This window comes from Xiphophorus couchianus, chromosome 7, assembly GCF_001444195.1.
Source record: "Xiphophorus couchianus chromosome 7, X_couchianus-1.0, whole genome shotgun sequence".
NCBI classification, from domain to species: domain Eukaryota; kingdom Metazoa; phylum Chordata; class Actinopteri; order Cyprinodontiformes; family Poeciliidae; genus Xiphophorus; species Xiphophorus couchianus.
In genome coordinates, this window is record NC_040234.1 from 23,052,182 (window position 1) to 23,077,666 (window position 25,485).

Consider the following 25,485-nt stretch of genomic DNA (forward strand, 5'->3'; position numbering starts at 1 on the left):
TACATCATGCTGAGAGGATAAAAGGTGAGTAATAAATAGTAGGGGTTTCAAATTACAAGAAAGGGATGTGTAAACTGCCTTTGTGCCATGTTAGGGTAAAAATGTCACAGTTGGATCCAACTAGTCTGAGTTTATAAAATTCCTCTGTCCAGCTGTACATATGGGAAAATTAAAAAAACAAACTAACTAACCATCTTTGGTATTGTGACTTTTGTTTGGCCTCTAGCTTCTGTTCTATCCCAGTTTTAATTAATCCCAGTAGAAAACTTTGTTCTGGATTTGATCAACTGAGTTGCTGTCCCTAAACCAAATTAGTTCTTGTGCCTAAAACTAAGCAAACAAATGAAACAGCAGCTGCAACATTCATAATCAGTATACAGTGAACTGATTGTGTTCAAACCGAAAAAACAGAGAATGCAGTCCCAAATTAAATAGATTACTTCCGTTGGTAACAAGTATTTAAATTTATCCAAGTTAACGGTGACAGGTGCCAGTAACTAGAAGGTCAATTATACTAAAGCACTAATCATAAATATTAGTTCTGTTAACTCTAAGGTGCTAACCCAATGTACTAATTTGTGGAAGCTAATGTTAACACGCTAAAACACCTATTTAAGCCATGTCAATGCCTATCATGGATCAATAACACACCACTGATACATGGTGTATCATGTGTACCAGACAGGTAAGATTGGCCCCTTTATCAGCTATCACCACATTTGACCTTCAGGACGGGATTCTTTGGAACAAACCTTTCACTCATGGATTCAGTTGTACAGTTGTTGAGTTTAAAGTTTAAACTGTTTAACGTAGAACGGCATTGCATTCTGGGTACCGAACTGACTCATTTGCTGCACCACATCTTGGGTGGAGAATGTGAGGAGAGGAAACAGAACTGCCATGTACACAGTCTTCACCCACTTCAAAATAAGAGCATCTAACTACTTGAGGAATTCTTAAAAGGTGATAACCAAAACTTCAGCAAAGATGTCAAACTTTATTCAACTGAAAGTTTATGAAACAGCCAAGTAAATTAGAGCTTTAGAAACAATAAGGAAAATTTAATATAGGGGAAGCTAAGTATGCTGACGGTTTTCAAAGTTAGCAAAAAGGCTAAAGCAATGGGCAAAAACGAGTTTCCCTGCTGGTGTGTTAGCAGAATTATCCTCACATTGGCAAGTTCATTTATTAGGTTTGTTGAAACTGACAATTTAAAAACCTTAACAAAATAACTTGGATGGTTCTAAGTCAATTATTTGTTACCAATTGCAGCAATTATTTTTTTGATGGCATGACTGCATGAAAACTAAACCCACACTACATACTGCTGTCTGTGTGACCATTTTGTTAGCATACACCATGCAATTATGTCTCACTGCTATAATCTGTGACAAACAGGTGTAAAATAAAACATTGTAGCTAACAAGACATTTTGAGCACGTAGCATAGGCAGAACAATTCATCTAAGAGTTGCAGGCTATATCTTGGAGACAGTTGATAACCAGCGTTGCTGTAAGTAGCTGGGTTGTTATTTCCCACTTAATCACCGTGCATACTTGAAAAATGATTACACTGGCTGTAATTTTGTCGGAATGTGCAATTGGAGGCAGATTTGAATCTGAGTGGAGATGAAAACGTCTAAATATTTTGTGATATTAGCAGAAGAAATCTGAGGGACTCAAGCAGCCTTGGCAGATTTATGCGCTCTCTGAGTGCTTTCTAATTAGTTTCTTGTTGTGCCTTTGTGTTTCTGACGTATTGCTCTCTGACACCTTCACATTGCATTGTCTACAGACCATTTCCCTTAGAAAAGGTCACAAGATCGTCTCTCACACACACCAGATTCTAGAAGTGACAGCAATTAATCACTGCCAAAAATGAGAGACAAAAGCATTGAATAATGTTTGTGCTTCACAATAAAGAAGCACTTCATGTGTAATTTGCTGGAATCTGTGATCTGTTATTCCGACTTTGACAGGAGGAGACGGCACAAAAAAAAAAAAATCCCTACATGTGACCTGCTTGCTGTAGTGGGGCTTTATCTCTGATCATTACCACAGATGAAAAGTTACACCTCACGCTCCTTATAGAATCAGAGAGAAATCAAACATTATTGGAATGCCGGGTGTGAGTCTCCCTTGGTGAAGGGACAGCGAAATGAAAACTCCAATGATAAGAAGGGGGGAAAAAAATCAATATCATTTTTAGCCTCCCAGGCAAACTATCAGGCAGTTAGAATGATGCATCATGCAGACTTAAAGCTAGTTCTTCATTGCCTTCCAATCCGCCCGGTTTCCTGCATAACAAACTACAAAAGACAAAGCTGTCTTTCATCTTGTGGCTTGCATTATTCATCTAACAGTCGCTGACAGTCATTTAATTTGACTGATTTTGTCACAGTGTTACTTTCAAACAGCTCCCTGCTTCTCATAATTATCAGCTTTCCAAGAATACATGTGAAAACATCAACATTTACAACAGAACGCTTGTCCTTTTTTGTCTGTGACGACCCTGGGTTTCCCCCTCTGCACCGAGAACTGCACCCTCTGTTAGTGCAATAGAAGGGATTATTCATTAAATGAGCAGGAGGAAAAAAATAGAGGATGCTTTGCTAGTTAGCTTTGGAGCAGCCCAGCGTGATTGAATTTAATGGGAGATGAAAGTAGACAGCCTGGGCAGATCACACACCATGAAGAAAGTTAGCTGCTACAATAAGAACGCCGCCCATCCGACACGTTTTGGAATCCATTTTATTTCAGTTCAGTTGTTTATCGGTTCCCTTTTATCAGTATTTACTAAATGCCAATTAGTAAAAAGAATCCCACCAGAGAGAGTAAAATCTTCCCTCATCTTGAGTGAGCTTGTTGCCGCGGTGAGGAGCCCTCCCTTAAAACAGAAGCAGGCCTCTGGGACTCTCTGTAATTCATCTATACACCGCTGTCATCTGCCAAATTGCCAATGACCACTTGTATCTCAGCAGTGTCACAGGAGGCCAGGCTAGCCCAGACCATCACACTGCATCAATCTGTTTTACAGGCAATGTGTTAGATGATTTCTTGCTAGGTTTTTAAAATGTCCTCTACAATTTAATGTGACTTTTTTTCTGTAGCTTGTTTTTGGATGGCTTCACGGCTTGTTATAAACACTCTGTAAAGGTTTTATGTAGTCTTTAAAGCAAACTGCTGAGACTTATTGGACATGCCTCCCTTTCATGTGGTGTTGGGTCAGTTCCAGGCTTTGGCACAAATATTCAAGGCTTTTTGTATATTGTCATGTTACAACCACAAACATAAACATATTTAATGTGATTGATCTACACAAACAAGCGCATAATGGTAACCAAACCCATCCCAAAACAATGGAAAGAGTACAGCTAAACAGAAAACCTGCAGTCAATTTTCACAAGACATGTGTCCACCTGAAATAACAGGCTGGGGCAACCATAGCAACAATCAAATAAGCATCCCAGAGGCTCATGGGAACTCTGTAGGATCTGGCAGTTTAGGAGCCACGTAGCAAACACAGCACACATTTGAAAAAAAGAATCTGAGTGATTGGTGTTACATCTAAGCAGTGGTGGAAGCACTTCCACTAAACCGCTAACAGCAGAGCTAATTTTGCGTTTAGGGCTTTAGCATTTTTGCTAACTTTGAAAACGCTTAGCTGCCCTTAAATTAAAATTTGCAAATACATTCTAAACTGTTACTTTACTTTTTGTAAACTTTTCAGTTGTATGAAGTTTGCCATTTGTGTTGAAGTTTTGGTGAATGTCTGTAGCTGGATGTGTATTCATGCTTATATGTTGAAGTGAATGAAGACTGTTAGTGTAGCGATTCTGTAGTTGTACATGTAGGTGGGCAGCAACAATTTCAGTAACAATCCAATGTATTCTGCTGTCACACATGTCAATGATCAAATGTGGCTATCAACTTGGTTGAATTATGGACTTTAGCATTAGCTTTCACTAAATTCTACCTTGGTACAGTGTGTTAGTGGAAGAAATGTTTATGACTTCAAGGTTAGCTAACTTTTTAGTTAGTAACCAACACTGGTTCTTTGCTGTTAGATATTTTTGTCACATTGTCTTCCAACTTTTAAGACAAGAGTTTCCACATCCAAATGATGCTTTAATAATCCAGTATTTGTTAACATAGATAAGCTTATTTGATTTTATTTTGATAAATTAAAAACAGAGATATCTATATGTAGATGTATTGCTATCTTCCACTTCTCTGCTTTTCCATCTTTGGAAGCTATATTCAGAACAAACTGATAATGGTTTATTTTATCCAACTGACACTCTTCTTTAAGATCTCAGCAGCGGGTCGATTCATTCCAGTGGGAGACAGAAATGTGCAGACAATCTCTGCTCGATACATTTGCCACACAAAGGGAGACGTGCATCTTTACACCTCCACACCAGGCATCGCTAATCCTTGGCCACAGGCATCTTGGATTGTAGCACTGAGCTGCAGCAAAGAGAGTCTTTGGTGGGATTTTTTTCACAGCCTCCCCTAACTGTTCTGCTGGATGAGGCTTTGCTCTGCCCAGGTAATGCTTTGCCCTGTTTGGAGATGGTTCCTGCACAGGCTCTGCTTAACAGTCTTCTGCACCAGGGGTCAATGCTGATCAGTCAGCCTGAAAAGGATCACTACAGGACACTGATGGAAACTGTTATCAACTCCTTCTGGGTGGATCTGGGGTAAGAGTGTTTAACTCCAACAATCAGGCCAAATGGATAAATGAATTTCTCTCATAGGAGCCTAGCAGCCTTCTTTTCTTTTAGTTTCTGTGTTTTTGCAACCCACATGCCATATCTTTTATTTTATAATCTCTATGTAGGAAACTGTTACATTTACAGCTCCTTCTCACACCCTCTCTCTTAGGAGGGCTGTAGTGCATGACGTATGACACAACCAGAAGTTGGAACGAACAAAAAAAGTTTATTCTTCAGGGGGATGTCTTGAAAAGCACTAAAAAGTTTGTGTTTTTTTATTATTCAAATATAATTATTTGACCAGGATTTAAACAAGGTAAACTGGGTGTAACATCAGGTTGGTAGTGCCCCTGTTAACATGTAGAGTATTTGTGTTGCATTCAGATGTCAAACAAAGATGAGCTACTTTCTATTCTCATTCAGTTGGATATGTACTTTGATCTCTACCCAGATTGCCATTGAGTTTTTAGATATGGTTGCTGACATAAGAGAACTTTCATCCCCAGATGATCAGGTGATCATCAATTTCAGTAGAAAAACACACGACCTTAAGATCAGCAAAAGTGACTGACTCCCAATAAACATGTAGTATGTATAATGGATAAAAGATACATTATTCAATATGCCAATATGAACACTGCAACATAAAAACAGCAGGTTTCGTCCAGGTGGTTTAACTTGTTGCAATGGTCTGAGACACCATTGAAGGTAGACTGAGTAAAGACTGAGGCAATCTGGGACGATTTACGCCTGTATCTGAAGCTGTCTAAGAAAAACCAGATGGCCCGACTAGATTCTAAGTGCCAGGTCTGAAACAGGTCTAACTAAAAGCTACTTTAGCTACTCCAGCAGTTTCCTGACTAAGGATGATCAGTAGAAGAGACTGTGCCTTTTCAGCAACACATCTGACGTGGCAAACAGCCCTCTGTAAAATGAAAGGTGCCCTCTGCAATGACACTACTGAAACAACTTAAGATATACTGTATCTGTTCTCTCTCACTTCCAACTGCATTTAGCACAATGTGTGTCTTAGCTAATCTTGCTAGTTGATTCTGTGGGAACTCATTTTACTGCTTTTGCATGTTCTCACAAGCTGCATTTTACAGACATCTAATCCGTCTCTCTCCATTTGTTTTAATTCCAGATTGGTACCAGAGAATGCAGTTTACAGCCCTTTGGTCAAACCCAGTCACCCTTAATGTGCCTAGTAAATAATGATGGCCTTATTGTAGTGGATAAATGTGGACCTTGATGTTTAATCAATTTTTCACTTTCACACATGGAAATTAAGCAAGTAGATCAAGTAAATCAACATTAAATGGTCAGTTTTAATAGTAAAACGATTCAGTTCCATAGTTTGGAGTCTAGATTTTATGTCTTATAATAAAACCAATTACTTTTAAATAGAAATAGTATCTAATTATGATTTCTATCAACTCACCTGAAAGTTCATTGGACATAGACTGAATTGCCTGTTGACACACATAGCAAATGAACCAACCCCATGGCATTCACTAAATGCAGCCAGGCATCTAAACGTGGTGAAGATGACTTACTGAAGTTCACGCTAATGAACAAAATGAGGACTAAAGTAACAATGTGTGTTTAAGTAACACACATAAGTATCTTTTGGGTTAACAGAGAATGAAAGTATCCTAGAGCAGATAAGGGGACAAAGCTATGAAGCTAATGTTATAGCTTTGGGGAGAATGGGCAGATTGGCTCAAGATGAAAGAAAGGCAACAACTTTAAAACAAAGTATGCCAAACCTTGTAGAAAATGTGGTACAGCTGCAGAAGACCACTAGGTGCCACACCTGTCAGAGAACTGAACGCTCAGGCTACAATTTTGCACGAGATGAATAAAATTGTACGACCAAAGATTGGAATAATGTTGCCTGGTCTCATGGGTTTGGATTGTAGCCATGACATTATGACGGTAGGGTTTAAATTTGACTGAAGGACAAGAAAGCAGGAGTCCATTCTGTCTTTTATAAACAGATCAGGTTAGGAGTGTTGATGTTATAGTGTTGGGGAAGTTTTAAAGGCCCAGTTTGGGTCTCTTAGTAGCAATTGAAAATTGTATAAACACAGCGGCAGAGTCCACTTCAGGACCCCCCTTCTGCTTCAGTGTCTGCTTCACACCCTAAGCTTATGGATCCAGCTCACAGAGAGATCACCACACCATCCATGAGTTTTTAGCCATTTAATAATTTTTGTAGGAATTTTGTGAAGAATCATACAAATGTACGTAATAAGTTTCAAGTTTCAAAATATCCCCAAAAATTCCATGATAACCTGGCTTAACTGGTGATGAGAATGTGGGCAGAGCAACGGATAGGAGCAATATGTTCTTGGTGACAAAATTGAACTGAAAGGCAAAAAAAGTGTGACATCGGAATTACATTTTGTCAATTTTACAATATTTAAACATATAAATGTAAGAAAACAATGTTTCCTCTCTTCCAAATATATCTCACTTGCTGCATTTATGTGCATTTATGTCCACCTGCTAGCAAGGAGTCTTAAAGCTAGTTAGGAGTTTCAACCTTCAAGTCTTCAGTCACAGTAAACGTAATGTATTTGGTTATTTTTTCAATTGTTTGGAGCTAATGTTAAAACTAATTTGCTCAAGTAATTAATCATGCAGCCCTACTATAGAGTAAATGCAGTCCAGCTGAAGTGCCCTGTATGGGCTGGTCTGGGAATGAACTCCTGGTGACCTTGAGGCTCCCATCAATTTTGCATGAGTTCTCCTCATCAGATAGAGCAGGAATTGTACTGCAGCAGTAGCAGTGGATCACCTGGGTTTTCTCCAAGCCAGATGCCCGCAGAGACAGTAACCACACACATTCACACCCCTGCACACACAGCCATACACACACAGACATGCACACGCACACAGAGCTTTAGAGCTGTTAATGGAAATTCAATTGCTGGCCAGGGCGCTCTCTACAATTATGTTTAGTAGGTTATCGCTGCAGAGTTCACATAAATTGATGTTCATTTTGCCTTCGAGCCAAGTGTAACAATGAAAACTCCCAAACCCACTCTTTATCGCCGTGGGTGTGTGTTTGGGAATGCGCATCATCTCATAAATCCTGTGGAATTAGTGAAATATTGGCAGATTTACATCACAAGTGAACACAGCAGTCAGGATATTACCTACCGACTGTAATTACATAGTTTTTGTTCCAGAAAAAGAATGCTTTTACTGAAATTAAAACATAGGAGAAAAGATGGATGCCTAGTAAATGCCAAGAGAGTGAGTGAGAGCGTATATCTGCTTCTCACAAATTCCTAAATGCAGAATATAGTTTAATCAGCACCTCTGTGGTTTCAACAGTACATCTTTACAAGCCTACAGATTTTCTTGTTGGGTAAAGAGGCAATTTACCATCCAGAATCTAAAAATCAATTCCATTTGAAAACTGCTTTGGAGATGTTATCTGGTTGTGTGCTAAAATGAAATCACCAGCAAACACACAAACGTATTTGAAATTACGTCTTTCCTGCTTCTGTTTGCGTTCCTCGGCAGAAACCTTTCAAGTTTAAACTATGGTAGAACCTGACTACACTACGGCAGACACCAGGAAGAGCACTTTTTTTTATTCCCACTTTCCAATCACCGCCTTGCCCTTGATCCTGTGTTACAGCAGATTCATAGTAAACACAGTGACAGGTGTATTCATAAAGCAGCGCTCGGAGCCCCGCGGTGTGCTCCGCCGCTGCAGCGGACTATTTGTCAAATGAAGAACTGTCAGGGTTTTCCCCCGTTAGCGCGTTTGCACCGTCACTGAGTGGGAGAGGAATGAGGAGTGGGGAGGGAGAACGGAACAAGTTCAGTGGAACGGAGCCAACAAACGAGTCAAAAGAACCGTGATTAGGACCGCTTTATCATATCTGTGCCGCAACATTTAAATAAACTGTGCTGGGTTTTGCTCTTGTTCATCTGCTCTGTGAGGTGAAAGATTGGAAGCACCTTACAACCACAAACCTTGATAAGTTTGATAAGTCAGGGACAATAGTGCACAATTATGACTCAAAAGGAAATTTATGTGATTTTCAAATTTGCCTACAAATGAAAATCTGTAAAATGCCGTCAGCTTAGACAGACAATCTAACCTGACAGAGATGCAGATAAGAAACCTATGGTACTCTGGAGAAGCTGCCAAGAGCCAGAGCTCAGGTGGGACCATCTGTTGTTAGGACGAGTGGCAAGAAGAAAGCCAATGTTGGAATAGGAAATATTGTATACTATAAAAACACAAAATCCTACACAGTATTTTTGGACTAGTGCAAATATCTTAGTACACATGAATTACAAGAGACCTTCCACAAAGAAATAGGAGCTTATTTACAGTCCTTAATTGTAAATAATATATATATATACTAGTTCCACTGGGTGATTATTTCACTAATAACTAGTACTTCTTCATCAATATTAAGGAATTATCAAATTAAAACATTACCCTATATCTTGCTGAAAAGTTGCTTGTAAGTTCGGTTTGTCTCATTTCAAGTGCACTAAGATGTTTGCACCAGAACCTACACCAGGAAGACTTAGTAAGACTTTAGATTTTTTCAGTGCAGTTTGGACTGAAAAAATTCAGGAGACAAACAGTTCTCCTTCTAGCAGTTCAACAACCCTAAACATACAGCCGGAGCTATAACTCTTGTGATTGAATGGCCTATTCAAAGTCCAAACCAAAAGAAAATTGGCAATAAGACTTGAAAAGGGCTCTTTACAGATGCTCTCGGGTCAATCTGACTGTTATTGAGGTGTTTTGTAGAAAAATAGGTAATGTTTTCAGTGTCTAGATGTGGTTAAAAAACATAAAAAAAACCTCCCTAATCCATAAGATTTGCAGGTGTAGACTTGGAGGGAAACAAAGGCATGCCACACTTTTCCAATTTGTTTTGATTTGAAGGAAACTAAAACAAACAAGAATAAAAACACATTTTTCTTCCATTTCCACACTACTTTGTGTGGGTCTTTTACATAAAACCCCACTAAAATACTTTGTAGCTGTAACATGAAAAATATGAAGAAGTCTGAAGGGTTGTGGGTAATTTTGAAAGGTATTATAATGTGGACTATATTTTATTTTGTATTGATTTAACATGCTGCACCCTGCCGTAAATATTTCAATGTGGATTCATCTGCTGCTGAAATAGTGGCCCAACTTATGCCGTGTTTAGTCCGACTCAAATGGTTCCTCCAGAACTCTTTCTCCACTTCAGGAAATTACACAAGCCTTTTTTGAAATAAAAGAATGAATTTTAAATATTTATATTTAAAATTCCTCCATGGGCTGCCACTCCTCCATGGGCTGCCACCTTATCGTGGTGGAGGGGTTTGAGTGCCCCAATGATCCTAGGAGCTATGCTGTCTGGGGCTTCATGCCCCTGGTAGGGTCACCCAAGGCAGACAGGTCCTAGGTGAGGGACCAGACAAAGTGCAGCCCGAAGACCCCAATGATGAGTAAAAACATTGGACTTGGTGTTCCCTCGCCCGGACGCGGGTCACCGGGGCCCCACTCTGGAGCCAGGCCTGGAGGGGGGGCACGATGGCGAGCGTCTGGTGGCCGGGCTTTTACCCATGGAGCCCGGCCGGGCTCAGTCCGAAGAGGAAACATGGGCCCCCCCTCCCATGGGCCCACCACCCGTGGGAGGGGCCAAAGGGGTCGGGTGCACTGTGTAATGGGTGGCTGCCAAGGGAGGGGACCCTGGCGGTCCGATCCTCGGTTGCAGAAACTGGCTCTTGGGACGTGGAATGTCACCTCTCTGGTGGGGAAGGAGCCGGAGCTAGTGCGTGAGGTCGAGAGGCTCCGGCTAGAAATAGTCGGTCTCACCTCGACGCATGGCTCTGGTTCTGGAACCAGTCTCCTTGAGAGGGGCTGGACATACTTCCACTCTGGAGTTGCCCAGGGAGAGAGACGTCGGGCAGGAGTGGGCATACTTGTTGCTCCCCATCTCGGCGCCTGTACGTTGGGGTTTACCCCGGTGAACGAGAGGGTAGCATCCCTCCGCCTACGGGTGGGGGGACGGGTTCTGACTGTCGTTTGTGCTTACGGGCCGAACGACAGTTCAGATTACCCACCCTTTTTGGAGTCCTTAGAGGGGGTACTGGAGAGTGCTCCTCCTGGGGACTCCCTTGTTCTGCTGGGGGACTTCAACGCTCACGTGGGCAACGACAGTGAGACCTGGAGAGGCGTGGTTGGGAGGAACGGCCCACCCGACCTGAACTCGAGCGGTGTTCTGTTGCTGGACTTCTGTGCTCGCCATGGATTGTCCATAACGAACACCATGTTCAAGCATAAGGGTGTCCATATGTGCACTTGGCACCAGGACACCCTAGGCCGCAGTTCGATGATCGACTTTGTCATCGTTTCATCGGATCTGCGGCCGTATGTCTTGGACACTCGGGTGAAGAGAGGTGCGGAGCTGTCCACTGACCACTACCTGGTGGTGAGTTGGCTCCGGTGGTGGGGGCGAAAGCCGGTCAGACCTGGCAGGCCCAAACGTGTTGTGAGGGTCTGCTGGGAACGTCTGGCGGAATCCCCTGTGAGACGGAGCTTTAACTCCCATCTCCGGCAAAGCTTCGAACACGTCCCGGGGGAGGTGGGGGACATGGAGTCTGAGTGGACCGTGTTCCGTGCCTCCATTGTCGAGGCGGCCGATCGGAGCTGTGGCCGCAAGGTTGTCGGTGCCTGTCGCGGCGGCAACCCTCGAACCCGTTGGTGGACACCTTCGGTGAGGGATGCCGTCAGGCTGAAGAAGGAGTCCTATCGGGCCTTTTTGGCCTGTGGGACTCTGGAAGCAGCTGATGGGTACCGGCGGGCGAAGCGGCATGCGGCTCGGGCAGTTGCTGAGGCAAAAACTCGGGCGTGGGAGGAGTTTGGAGAGGCCATGGAGAAAGACTTCCGCACGGCTTCGAGGCGATTCTGGTCCACCATCCGGCGTCTCAGGGGGGGGAAGCGGTGCAGCACCAACACTGTTTATAGTGGGGATGGTGTGCTGCTGACCTCTACTCGGGACGTTGTGGGCCGGTGGGCAGAGTACTTCGAAGACCTCCTCAATCCCACCAACATGTCTTCCACTGAGGAAACGGAGCCTGGGGACTCTGGGTTGGGCTCTCCAATCTCTGGGGGCGAGGTCGCCGAGGTGGTTAAAAAGCTCCTCGGTGGCAAGGCCCCGGGGGTGGATGAGATCCGCCCGGAGTTCCTTAAGGCTCTGGATGTTGTAGGGTTGTGTTGGTTGACGCGACTCTGCAATATCGCATGGACATCGGGGGCAGTTCCCCTGGATTGGCAGACTGGGGTCGTGGTCCCCCTGTTCAAAAAGGGGGACCGGAGGGTGTGCTCCAATTATAGAGGGGTCACACTCTTAAGCCTCCCTGGCAAGGTCTATTCAGGGGTCCTGGAGAGGAGGGTCCGTCGGATAGTCGAACCTCGGATTCAGGAAGAGCAGTGTGGTTTTCGTCCTGGTCGTGGAACACTGGACCAGCTCTACACCCTCAGCAGGGTCCTGGAGGGTGCATGGGAGTTCGCCCAACCAGTCTACATGTGTTTTGTGGACTTGGAGAAGGCGTTCGACCGTGTCCCTCGGGGAGCCCTGTGGGGGGTTCTCCGGGAGTATGGGGTACCGGGCCCTTTGATACGGGCTGTCAGGTCCCTGTATGACCGGTGTCAGAGTCTGGTCCGCATTGCCGGCAGTTAGTCGGGCTCGTTTCCGGTGAGAGTTGGACTCCGCCAGGGCTGCCCTTTGTCACCGATTCTGTTCATCACTTTTATGGACAGAATTTCTAGGCGCAGCCAAGGTGTTGAGGGGATCCGATTTGGTGGCCTTGGGATCTCATCTCTGCTTTTCGCAGACGATGTGGTCCTTTTGGCTTCATCAGATCGTGATCTGCAGCTCTCGCTGGATCGGTTCGCAGCCGAGTGTGAAGCGTCTGGGATGGGGATCAGTGCCTCCAAATCCGAGGCCATGGTCTTGAGCCGGAAAAGGGTAGAGTGCCTTCTCCGGGTCAGGGGGGGTGTCCTGCCCCAAGTGGAGGAGTTTAAGTATCTCGGGATCTTGTTCACGAATGGGGGAAGAAGGGAGCGGGAGATCGACAGGCAGATTGGCGCAGCGTCTGCTGTCAAGCGGGCGCTGTACCGGTCCGTCGTGGTGAAGAGAGAGCTGAGCCAAAAAGCGAAGCTCTCGATTTACCGGTCGATCTACGTTCCCACCCTCATCTATGGTCATGAGCTTTGGGTCATGACCGAAAGAACGAGATCGCGGATACAAGCGGCCGAAATGGGTTTTCTCCGTAGGGTGGCTGGGCTCTCCCTTAGAGATAGGGTGAGAAGCTCAGTCATCCGGGAGGGACTCAGAGTAGAGCCGCTGCTCCTTCACATCGAGAGGAGCCAGTTGAGGTGGCTTGGGCATCTGGTCAGGATGCCTCCTGGACGCCTCCCTGGTGAGGTGTTCCGGGCACGTCCCACCGGGAGGAGGCCCCGGGGAAGACCCAGGACACGCTGGAGGGACTATGTCTCTCGGCTGGCCTGGGAACACCTCGGGATTCCGCCGGAGGAGCGAGAAGAAGTGGCTGGGGAGAGGGAAGTCTGGGCCTCCCTTCTGAAGCTGCTACCCCCGCGACCCGACCTCGGATAAGCGGAAGAAGATGGATGGATGGATGGATATTTATACCCTCAGTGGTAATAGCCAGGCTTATACTGGGAGACACATCTAACAGATTATGATGCTGTTTTTGAAAACAAAGACTAAAGATTGACAGAAAGGATTGTTGTTTTGTTCCACAGTTTGTAGACGAATCAGAAGATTTATTTTTTATTGTGTTGTTATTTACAGTTAATTGTACTGTGAGATTGACAGATTTTAGAAATGTATCTAAATAGAGACTTTATTATTCTCTGCGATGAATTTATAAAAATCTTTCATGGTAAAAATGAATTCTGGTCTACTAACTTACAGAGATCCAGAAAGGTCAACAAAGGTCAAACAAGATTTCAAGCTGCAACAGAAGTTATGCTGAAATAGAATTTATGCTAAAACTGACATTATGCTAAAAGGAAAGTTTTGCTAAAGCAAATTTTGTGTTAAAATGGAAGTTTCAAAGTTTTCAAAGTATTTCAAAGTTGTGTTGAAATAGACATTATCCTGAAACCAAATTATGCTAAAACCTAATTTATGCTAAAACTGAAGTTATGCTCCGATAAAAAATATAGGAAAACAGAAGGTATGCTAAAAGTGAATTTGTACTAAAACAGATTTCATCGACCCTTTGCACGTGACATCACACTCTCCAGAACTCTGCCCACTCCGCCATGACGGATGTCAAAATAACCTACAGTACAGACCAAATGTTTGGACACACCTTTTAATTCAATGAGTTTTCTTTATTTTCATGACTATTGACATTGTAGATTCACACTGAAGGCATCAAAACTATGAATAACATGTGGAAATATGCACTAAACAAAAAAGTGTAAAACAACTGAAAATACCCCTTATATTCTAGTTTCTTGAAAGTAACAACCTTTTGCTGTGATTACTGCTTTGCACACACTCTGCATTTTCTTGATGAGCTTCAAGAGGTAGTCACCTGAAATGGTTTTCACTTCATAGGTCAACCTGCCCTTTCAGGTTAATAAGTGGGATTTCTTGACCTATAAATAGTCATGAAAATAAAGAAAACCCATTGAATTAGAAAGGTGTGTCCAAACTTTTGGTCTGTACTGTATGTGCTCCTTTAAAGCCTGTCAAAACACAGACATCTAGTAGCCTAAAATCACTTCTGTTTAGTTGATTTCACTTTAGAAATGGACATAGGAAGCTGTGTGGTCGGCTGCACAGACAGACTGACAAGGACAGACACCAAACTTGTCATTTTATTTTGAAACTCTGTGTAATCACAGATTTGCAGTGAACACTTTTTACAAGGCAAGAAGATTAATGTCCATATTCTGTATTAGTAAGTCTGATTAGAAAGACAGCAAATATTGCTTTATGGAGATGGTACACATCTAACCATTAGTAACCATGGAGATAATGCCGCACGTATAGAAAAAACTGGTTAGCGTCTCGTCTTTCATACGTTTTTTATTCTGATCCAGTGTAAGAGGAAAAGCCATTTATGACAGTGATATAAATCATGTGGTGTGAATTCAGGCAAAGTCAGTAATTTGATCAACACATCAGGAGGGAGGAGGTATGGGTCGGTTTGTAAGCTAACTGTTTCCAGCTTTTGTAAATACAGCTGTCTAAACCCCAACCAGGTGAGTTACCTTCACAAACAAATTAGCTCTTGACTTTAGAACTGGCTAAATAAACTGAATCAGAGTTACAGTATATTATTATATTATATATATTGTAATATTTTCTTATTGCTATTCAGGTGAAACTTGGCAGAATTTGCTGACAAATAAAATTTTTACTTCATAGTTTTAACCATAATTTAGATTAACTCCTTAATATAAAAAGGTACCTGAGCAATGTCTCCCAGCTAATGGAAAATGTTACACTCATTGGCTTAAGTTAGCATATAAAGGACTTTTCTCTGCTTGACATAATTCCATTTAGATTTTTCCACAAGAAGCTTTGACATAATGGCAATGAAATGTAAAAACCAGCACAAGCTGAAAGGGGTTCAGGTATTACACTGGCTAGCAAGAATGTCGCCACTATCATTTATTAAAGTTCAAATACACTGCTCAAAAAAATAAAGGGAACACTTAAACAACACAATATAACTCCAAGTAAATCAAACTTCTGTGAAATCAAACTGTCCACTTAGGAAGCAACACTGATTGACAATTAATTTCACCTGCTGTTGTGCAAATGGAATAGACAACAGGTGGAAATTATTGGCAATTAGCAAGACACACTCAATAAAGGAGTGGTTCTGCAGTTGGGACCACAGACCACTTCTCAGTATCAATGCTGTCCGGCTGATGTTTTGGTCAGTTTTGAATGTTGGTGGTGCTTTCACACTCGTGGTAGCATGAGACGGACTCCACAACCCACACAAGTGGCTCAGGTAGTGCAGCTCATCCAGGATGGCACATCAATGCGAGCTGTGGCAAGAAGGTTTGCTGTGTCTGTCAGCGTAGTGTCCAGAGGCTGGAGGCGCTACCAGGAGACAGGTCAGTACACCAGGAGACGTGGAGGAGGCCGTAGGAGGGCAACAACCCAGCAGCAGGACCGCTACCTCCGCCTTTGTGCAAGAAGGAACAGGAGGAGCACTGCCAGAGCCCTGCAAAATGACCTCCAGCAGGCCGCAAATGTGCATGTGTCTGCACAAACGGTTAGAAACCGACTCCATGAGGATGGTATGAGGGCCCGACGTCCACAGATGGGGGTTGTGCTCACAGCCCAACACCGTGCAGGACGCTTGGCATTTGCCAGAGAACACCAGGATTGGCAAATTCGCCACTGGCGCCTTGTGCTCTTCACAGATGAAAGCAGGTTCACACTGAGCACATGTGACAGACGTGGCAGAGTCTGGAGACGCTGTGGAGAGCGGTCTGCTGCCTGCAACATCCTTCAGCATGACCGGTTTGGCAGTGGGTCAGTAATGGTGTGGGGTGGCATTTCTTTGGAGGGCCGCACAGCCCTCCATGTGCTCACCAGAGGTAGCCTGACTGCCATTAGGTACCGAGATGAGATCCTCAGACCCCTTGTGAGACCATATGCTGGTGCGGTTGGCCCTGGGTTCCTCCTAATGCAGGACAATGCTAGACCTCATGTGGCTGGAGTGTGTCAGCAGTTCCTGCAAGATGAAGGCATTGAAGCTATGGACTGGCCAGCCCGTTCCCCAGACCTGAATCCGATTGAGCACATCTGGGACATCATGTCTCGCTCCATCCACCAACGTCACGTTGCACCACAGACTGTCCAGGAGTTGGCTGATGCTTTAGTCCAGGTCTGGGAGGAGATCCCTCAGGAGACCATCCGCCACCTCATCAGGAGCATGCCCAGGCGTTGTAGGGAGGTCATACAGGCACGTGGAGGCCACACACAATACTGAGCCTCATTTTGACTTGTTTTAAGTACATTACATTAAAGTTGGATCAGCGTGTAGTGTTATTTCACTATAATTTTGTGTGTGGCTCCAAATCCAGGCCTCCATTGGTTAATAAATTTGATTTCCATTGATGATTTTTGTGTGATTTTGTTGTCAGCACATTCAACTTTGTACAGAACAAAGTATTCAATGAGAATATTTCTTTCATTCAGATCTAGGATGTGTTATTTGAGTGTTCCCTTTATTTTTTTTGAGCAGTGTATATTTCAGTATAGCTTAAAATAATGCATTTCAAATTCTCCATTTTGTAAATCCATGTTTAAATTATTTTGGCCCTATCTACCCCATATTTTCTGTCATTTAATGTTCAAAATATATTGTAATTGCTAAGCAATACTTGTAAGAAACATAATAATAAAATGTAGGGAAACGGATGTTAATATCAACATTAATTGACATTTACATGTACAGTCTATTCTCTACTTTTTTTGTAGACAAAGTTTATTGTCATTCAATTGTACTTTTAAATTAGCTCGTAGATCGCTTGTTCTGTCTTTTGCAACAAAAGAAATTTTGTTGCAAGGCTCCAACAATAAATAAAGTATTAATGTAATATATATAATAAAATATTAAACTAATAGCAGTTTAGTAGTCTTATGGGATGAGGGATGAAGCTGTTGTAGAATCTCGTTGTTCTGCTTTTGAAGCTGCTGATCCTTTTTGCTTTCATTTCAATAGTCTTTCCACTCTATTACTAGTAATAATTTGTCCACTTCCTCAGGGCATTTCTTTCAGCCTGTTTGGGGCATTTTGAACTTTTCATTTAATCATCAGTAAAATAAACTGCAGGAAGTTTGGTGCTTTCTATTTTTGCATTTGAGCAAAAAAAGATGAAGAGAAAAGAAGTCATCTCCTTGCCTGAGGGGAAGCACATCAAGGACAATCAGTGTCAAAAAAAGTGATGCAACCAAAATAAGGACAAAAAAATTCCTTAAAGTTAAAACACAGGCAAAGAAAATCTAGTATCTTTAAAAGCATTACCAGAAATGTCAATCTGACATGACAAGAGCTTGCTGACTCTAACATCAATTTGTCCTTTTTAAACCTGGTCTCACATTCTATTCATATTCATAATTGAGGGCAGTGACTCCAAGCGTCGGAGCTGCTGACCTAGAAGAAGACTGACAATCTGAGTTATGTTGTTTTTTCTGCAGCTCCACAAACCAAAGCTGAGTACAAAAAATGGAATATCGGTGACGGACACGAGCTTTAAAATCACAAGTTCTCCAGTTTTCTGTAATTTACACCCAAACACACTGAGTTATACACTCATTGGGAGCCATTTTTCTGTGACCTGACAAGCATGTTCCTGTGTCAACCCTCTTTGTTTTGCTCTCCATCTACTGCAGACAAACACAGCTGGCACACTAGCTGCTAAACGCTAGCTTGTTGCTTGCCTCTACACAGCTGGTGGTGAGTGAGCAAATCAGGGGTTATTTACGAGGGCTGCTGATATTTGTTGCTGTCATGTGAATTGAGTTGCAGTCTGTTGCTTGATGCAAGGTTGACAAAGGTGGAGACTGAACATAAACTAAAACAATGACATGGAAAACACCAATTCACTCTGAGGAAACTAATGGGATCTGCAAGCCACCAGTAAATCTCTTTGGGTATGTCACGGCAAGCAATCCGTTTCTTATTATATGATGTCATTTGATCTATTGTTCATATGAAATATTGATTGGCGCAGCTTTCATGTGACAATCCACTCTAACAGCAATAATCTGTTTTTTCGTCATAGCTCTGCTTTCTGGTAGAGGCCGCAGATCATCCTGGGATGGTTCTGAATTTTTAAAGGGAAATTCTTTTATCTTTTTGTAGTTGATATCTTTCTTGGTATTTTCATGTAGAATACATCCAGATTACTTGGTCCAACAGGTTAAAGCTAAAGTCTAGTCTGGGGAAAACTTCAGAAAGGATTACGCTATGCAAACACTATTTTCACTCTCTAAACCCGACTAATGTATAAACAACAACCAAATGCAAACGCAACGGTGGTTTCAGAGTCGGGTGTAGAGAGACTAGCTAGCTAGCTAGTTAGATCTGGCCCACTGGGTATAAAATCATGATCTAACTGATTAAACAACATTCTTTTAAAAACTGAGCTCAGTTTCACAGGCCAAATAAAATTAGACAGAATTTTACTCTAAATAAAACTGAGGTTGCAAAAACAAAGACGTCAGACTTCTCTTTAGACTAAGGACTGGGACTGAAGTGTAACGAGCCGTAGATCTGACAGGTGATCTATTCAGTGAAAAGATGTTTGTTTTGGTAAACAGGGACAGTCACAGCTGCTAACTACTCCTAGCAATCTGTTCATGTTGGACGCTGCTTCATGCCAGAGACCATGTGTATAGCTTTCAACTCAACAGTATTAAATGACTTTGAGGCCTTTCAGAAGACAATACATTTGAGTCACCTTCAAACTTGTCCTCACTTTCTGCTAAGGCTATCCTAATAAGAGAGGAAAGCTTAGACTTAAAGGCTGATGTTGATTAAGACTTGTTCAGTCATTCAAAAGGTTAAGACTAGTTCTGTTTGGGGGATGACTGTGGAACATCTGGAGATTATTGTGCAAAGAAGGATTCTTCATAAAATCAAGAAAATTACAAACAACCCTGAACATCCTCTTCAATGGACCTTTATACATACAGCCGTGTCTTCAGGAGGAGGTTTCTTCAAACCTTCCTCCATAAAGACTGTTCAATCTACAGCTCTTTGAAGAAAATGTTAGAGTCTTTCAAATGTATTTTGAATTGGATTACAACAGCTTTCCTAAAATAATAAGCAAGTTTCTCAAAATATGAGTGTGTTTTCGATTTCCCAAATAGTTGATATACAGATTTATTGATAAATTGAAAATTTCCAATATTGACACTAAGGTGATTGTTGATACCTTCCCCCTGCCCCCGCTGTCAACTCATTGTCATAGTTAGACCCAAATCCTGTTCTGACTCCTCTTCCAAAAGCTTGGCCTGCCAAGAGACTGGGCTGTGTTGAACAAGACACTCAGAGATCCAGAAAATTTCTTTAAAAAAAGAAGCTTGGGCTGACTGAGTTGGAACCTGAACTGTTCATCCTGCTTGGACTACAGTTGCTTTAAATATTTCTATCTATCTTTCTAAGAGTATCTCCTTTTCTTAATTTTTAGGAACAGTTGCTAACTCTGTGGAAAAGAGTGATGGGCACTTGTCTGCTAATCTGCTGGACTGCTAGTCTGCTAATGTGATAATTGCTAAACTAAATTGTCAATTAGCATTTAGCTCTTTTGCTAACTCCGAAAATGTTTAGTGTATACAGATTTTCTTAAATTAGTCTTAACTTCTAAAACATTATATTTACTTAGGTGTTTATTCAACCTTCAGGTGAATAAAGTTCAACATTTATGTTTAAGTTTATGTTATTAAGATTTCTTCAAGTTGTTCAACATTTAAATTAACGTTGTTTTAAAGTGGATGGAGACTGTTTATGCATCAACTCTGTTTCCTCTCTTCCTGTTCTCTATTTTCTTTCAAGAAACCTTATTGAGTGATTAGTGATTTGTTCACTTATGAACAATTATCCAGGGCCGTTAATTCAATAAATACATTAAAAGAATTCACATATGTGGATTGTTTTCAGAGGTTCCTCACTTTCTCCTTTTGACTCATGCTTGGTATCAACATTAATGAATTCAGTGTTTTAGCATTAGCTTCTGCTAAATACCATGATAGCATAACACTAGCATTAGCCTTTATGTTTATGATTGGTGCTTTTGGGGTTAGCAAAGCTAACTAGTTAGCAGTGCCAACAACTGGAAGGGAAGATAAATTACATTTGAAGGTTTTTGGACTATTTTCACCTTTAATGCCTTTAAGACTGATTGAACTCTGAACATTAAGCTTCCAAATGAGCTATAAGAAACTGCTTATAAACTTTAAGCAGAACCTCAATTTGACAATTTTAAATGATCCCTTTAAAACATCAAAAGAAAAACAGCTCTGCAACAACACAAGTGAACTTCAGCGGCCATTAAGCTGTGGGTGAAATAAAGCAAGTGACAGTTTCCCGTTTATCGCCGGGAAGGCTCAGGTTACACAACAGGTATAATGATACTCTCCCACTCCCACCTCTGCCCCCCGCTGCAGTGCCTCAACCATGTTTTCAGCTCCAGCGCATTATAGGAAATGTAAGCATTTAACCGAATGTCACTCACAAGGTTACTGCTCTCTTCTCTGCTTGCTGAGCATCTACATGCTGCTGACCAAGCTCTGACACACAATCCACCACAAAAAAAAGCCCACAGACAGCTGCCATTTTCATTCACGATGCACTGCCAGAGGAGAGCCAGAGTCCTATCAAAGGATCTGTGGTGCAAATGAGTCAGAGGGATTTCCTGTTCTCATCTAATGATTTCTCAAGCCCTGCGCCAATTTATAAATCTTCAATGCAAGTGGCTGTTTAAATATTTTTCGTAATCAAAGTTAATCTCGATCATCTTTAGTTGTGGGTATATTCATCAACCACAGTTGACTCTGACAATCACATCACAAGCCCCAAATAGATAAGCTTTCTTTTTTTTCAATTAGAGATGGACGGTCAATTAAGCCATTCTTTCTTTGAAGCCTGTCGAGCTTCATCCTTTATCTCTCTCTCTCTCTGTAGCAGAAAATATTTTTTTTTCTGAAGACGTCATTAACAAGTAACTTCCAGTGCTGTCTTTGATTTTCCAATGGAGACAGAGAGAAGCAACCAGCGGCATGGAAGCAATTAAAATGGAAACTGAGTTCTCCTCTGCATGATGCAGCATTGCAGAGTTAGCCACAGAGGTGGAGAGTTAGCAGCGGTGGTGGCGTACCTGTACCGAGGCCGGGGGCTCCCTTCCGCCTCACAGGCAATAGTCGCCTGGTGGTCCGGGGTGTTGATCGGCAAAATGAGGTCACCAGGCTCCGTCCTCCATCTTGGCCCTTGAAATATGACATCCTCTGTACAGGCTGCAGAGAAAAGAAAAGTCTTTTACTTGTACAAGCCAGAAAATCTGTCTCTTTGACCCTTAAGGAGAAAGTGCTAGAAGAACACACAATGTCAGAACAAAGAAGTTAATCTTTCAGAAAAACAAAATCATTCAATCTGGGATTCTTTTTCAGAGTGCTCCATACAGTACGTCTCTCTCTCTCTCTCTCTCTCTCTCTTTCTCTTTTTCTAAAAAAAGTGTTGCTCTTTGCAAAGATGTGCAGAGAATCCAGCAGGAAGCCGTCCTCTGGCTGCGTTCTTGCTTGTATACAACGCTTGTTTATCTTGCAGCAAGCTCAGTAAATCCCTCTCACTATTACCAGGCATTAAAAGCTAATGCAAACATGCACTCACTGAGTGAAGAGTGAAGCTGTTAAGTTTGACAATCAGAAGGAATGCCTGGATTTGGATATAATTCAGTAAAAATGCAGGTTGGAAATTATTTAAAAGGCTCTACACGTTGCAAATGTTGTTTAATGCGGTAGTTTTCTAGATTTTCATACCTTAAATACTAAGGTTTTTAAATGCTGCTACCTCTTGAAAATAGAACGAGGAAGTATTTCTTGTTTGAAAGATGCACTTAGATTGCAACAGATTTTTCATCAGCATTTTCAATAACATATTTCAAAGTTTGATATTGCTTCCACAATATATAATATGTAGTTAACCTGCAATAACAACCTGCTGATTTTACATTCGACTGTCATAAAATCTGCAAAGACAGTAATAGAGATTTGAACATAATTAAAGTCACAGCAACAAAAAGTTCAAAGTTGACCTGAACAAAGACTTCAGTGAGACTTGATTCTCAGAAACAATCTTTCTAATCCACGTCTTTAGGCAGTGAGTCGGTTATACCCTAACCCTTTAGGCAGTGAGTCGGTTACACCCTAATCCTTTAGGCAGTGAGTCGGTTACACCCTAACCCTTCAGGCAGTGAGTCGGTTACACCCTAACCCTTTAGGCAGTGAGTCTCTAAGCATGGCTCATCTGACTGGAAGAAAAAACGAGATTTTGCAATTGTGTCGTTTCCATTACACAAGAAATGCAATAAAAATCACATGTGAATAAGTTTGTTTATGCGTTTAGTCATTAAAAACATCATTCTCCAACTACTCCCTGTCATCGTCTTCAGTTTTCTTTGCTAGTACTAATGTTTGGTTGTTGATCATGTGACTCATGTAATGCAAAATAAGGTTTCCATTGCAGTTTTGCAAAATACACTGAAAAGAGTCTTTTTTTTTCCTTTTGGAATTCATTCTCTCCTCCATGGGCTGCCACCTTATCGTGGTGGAGGGGTTTGAGTGCCCCAATGATCCTAGGAGCTATGCTGTCTGGGGCTTCATGCCCCTGGTAGGGTCACCCAAGGCAGACAGGTCCTAGGTGAGGGACCAGACAAAGTGCAGCCCGAAGACCCCAATGATGAAGGAAAACCTTGGACTTGGTGTTCCCTCGCCCGGACGCGGGTCACCGGGGCCCCACTCTGGAGCCAGGCCTGGAGGGGGGGCACGATGGCGAGCGTCTGGTGGCCGGGCTTTTACCCATGGAGCCCGGCCGGGCTCAGCCCGAAGAGGAAACATGGGCCCCCCCTCCCATGGGCCCACCACCCGTGGGAGGGGCCAAAGGGGTCGGGTGCACTGTGTGATGGGTGGCGGCCAAGGGAGGGGACCCTGGCGGTCCGATCCTCGGTTGCAGAAACTGGCTCTTGGGACGTGGAATGTCACCTCTCTGGTGGGGAAGGAGCCGGAGCTAGTGCGTGAGGTCGAGAGGTTCCGGCTAGAAATAGTCGGTCTCACCTCGACGCATGGCTCTGGTTCTGGAACCAGTCTCCTTGAGAGGGGCTGGACATACTTCCACTCTGGAGTTGCCCAGGGAGAGAGACGTCGGGCAGGAGTGGGCATACTTGTTGCTCCCCATCTCGGCGCCTGTACGTTGGGGTTTACCCGGTGAACGAGAGGGTAGGATCCCTCCGCCTACGGGTGGGGGGACGGGTTCTGACTGTCGTTTGTGCTTACGGGCCGAACGACAGTTCAGATTACCCACCCTTTTTGGAGTCCTTAGAGGGGGTACTGGAGAGTGCTCCTCCTGGGGACTCCCTTGTTCTGCTGGGGGACTTCAACGCTCACGTGGGCAACGACAGTGAGACCTGGAGGGGCGTGGTTGGGAGGAACGGCCCACCCGACCTGAACTCGAGCGGTGTTCTGTTGCTGGACTTCTGTGCTCGCCATGGATTGTCCATAACGAACACCATGTTCAAGCATAAGGGTGTCCATATGTGCACTTGGCACCAGGACACCCTAGGCCGCAGTTTGATGATCGACTTTGTCATCGTTTCATTGGATCTGCGGCCGTATGTCTTGGACACTCGGGTGAAGAGAGGTGCGGAGCTGTCCACTGACCACTACCTGGTGGTGAGTTGGCTCCGGTGGCGGGGGCGAAAGCCGGTCAGACCTGGCAGGCCCAAACGTGTTGTGAGGGTCTGCTGGGAACGTCTGGTGGAATCCCCTGTGAGACGGAGCTTTAACTCCCATCTCCGGCAAAACTTCGAACACGTCCCGGGGAAGGTGGGGGACATGGAGTCTGAGTGGACCGTGTTCCGTGCCTCCATTGTCGAGGCGGCCGATCGGAGCTGTGGCCGCAAGGTTGTCGGTGCCTGTCGCGGCGGCAACCCTCGAACCCGTTGGTGGACACCTTCGGTGAGGGATGCCGTCAGGCTGAAGAAGGAGTCCTATCGAGCCTTTTGGCCTGTGGGACTCCGGAAGCTGCTGATGGGTACCGGCGGGCGAAGCGGCATGCAGCTCGGGCGGTTGCTGAGGCAAAAACTCGGGTGTGGGAGGAGTTTGGAGAGGCCATGGAGAAAGACTTCCGCACGGCTTCGAGGCGATTCTGGTCCACCATCCGGCGTCTCAGGGGGGGGAAGCGGTGCAGCACCAACACTGTTTATAGTGGGGATGGTGTGCTGCTGACCTCTACTCGGGACGTTGTGGGCCGGTGGGCAGAGTACTTCGAAGACCTCCTCAATCCCACCAACATGCCTCCCACTGAGGAAGCGGAGCCTGGGGACTCTGGGTTGGGCTCTCCAATCTCTGGGGGCGAGGTCGCCGAGGTGGTTAAATCCACCCCCGGGGCAAGGCCCCGGGGGTGGATGAGATCCGCCCGGAGTTCCTTAAGGCTCTGGATGTTGTAGGGTTGTGTTGGTTGACGCGACTCTGCAATATCGCATGGACATCGGGGGCAGTTCCCCTGGATTGGCAGACTGGGGTGGTGGTCCCCCTGTTCAAAAAGGGGGACCGGAGGGTGTGCTCCAATTATAGAGGGGTCACACTCTTAAGCCTCCCTGGCAAGGTCTATTCAGGGGTCCTGGAGAGGAGGGTCCGTCGGATAGTCGAACCTCGGATTCAGGAAGAGCAGTGTGGTTTTCGTCCTGGTCGTGGAACACTGGACCAGCTCTACACCCTCAGCAGGGTCCTGGAGGGTGCATGGGAGTTCGCCCAACCAGTCTACATGTGTTTTGTGGACTTGGAGAAGGCGTTCGACCGTGTCCCTCGGGGAGCCCTGTGGGGGGTTCTCCGGGAGTATGGGGTACCGGGCCCTTTGATACGGGCTGTCAGGTCCCTGTATGACCGGTGTCAGAGTCTGGTCCGCATTGCCGGCAGTAAGTCGGGCTCGTTTCCGGTGAGAGTTGG

General features: G+C 43.8%; 1 protein-coding gene across 1 annotated transcript in view; it reads right to left on the reverse strand.

Moving 5' to 3' along the window:
• Positions 1-25,485, reverse strand: part of cntn3b (contactin 3b) — a 92,824-nt gene that overhangs the window by 48,994 nt on the left and 18,345 nt on the right. The window contains exon 3 of the mRNA XM_028023452.1: positions 21,645-21,780. Coding sequence (XP_027879253.1) covers positions 21,645-21,780 — 136 coding nt within the window. The remainder of the gene's footprint in view (positions 1-21,644; positions 21,781-25,485) is intronic.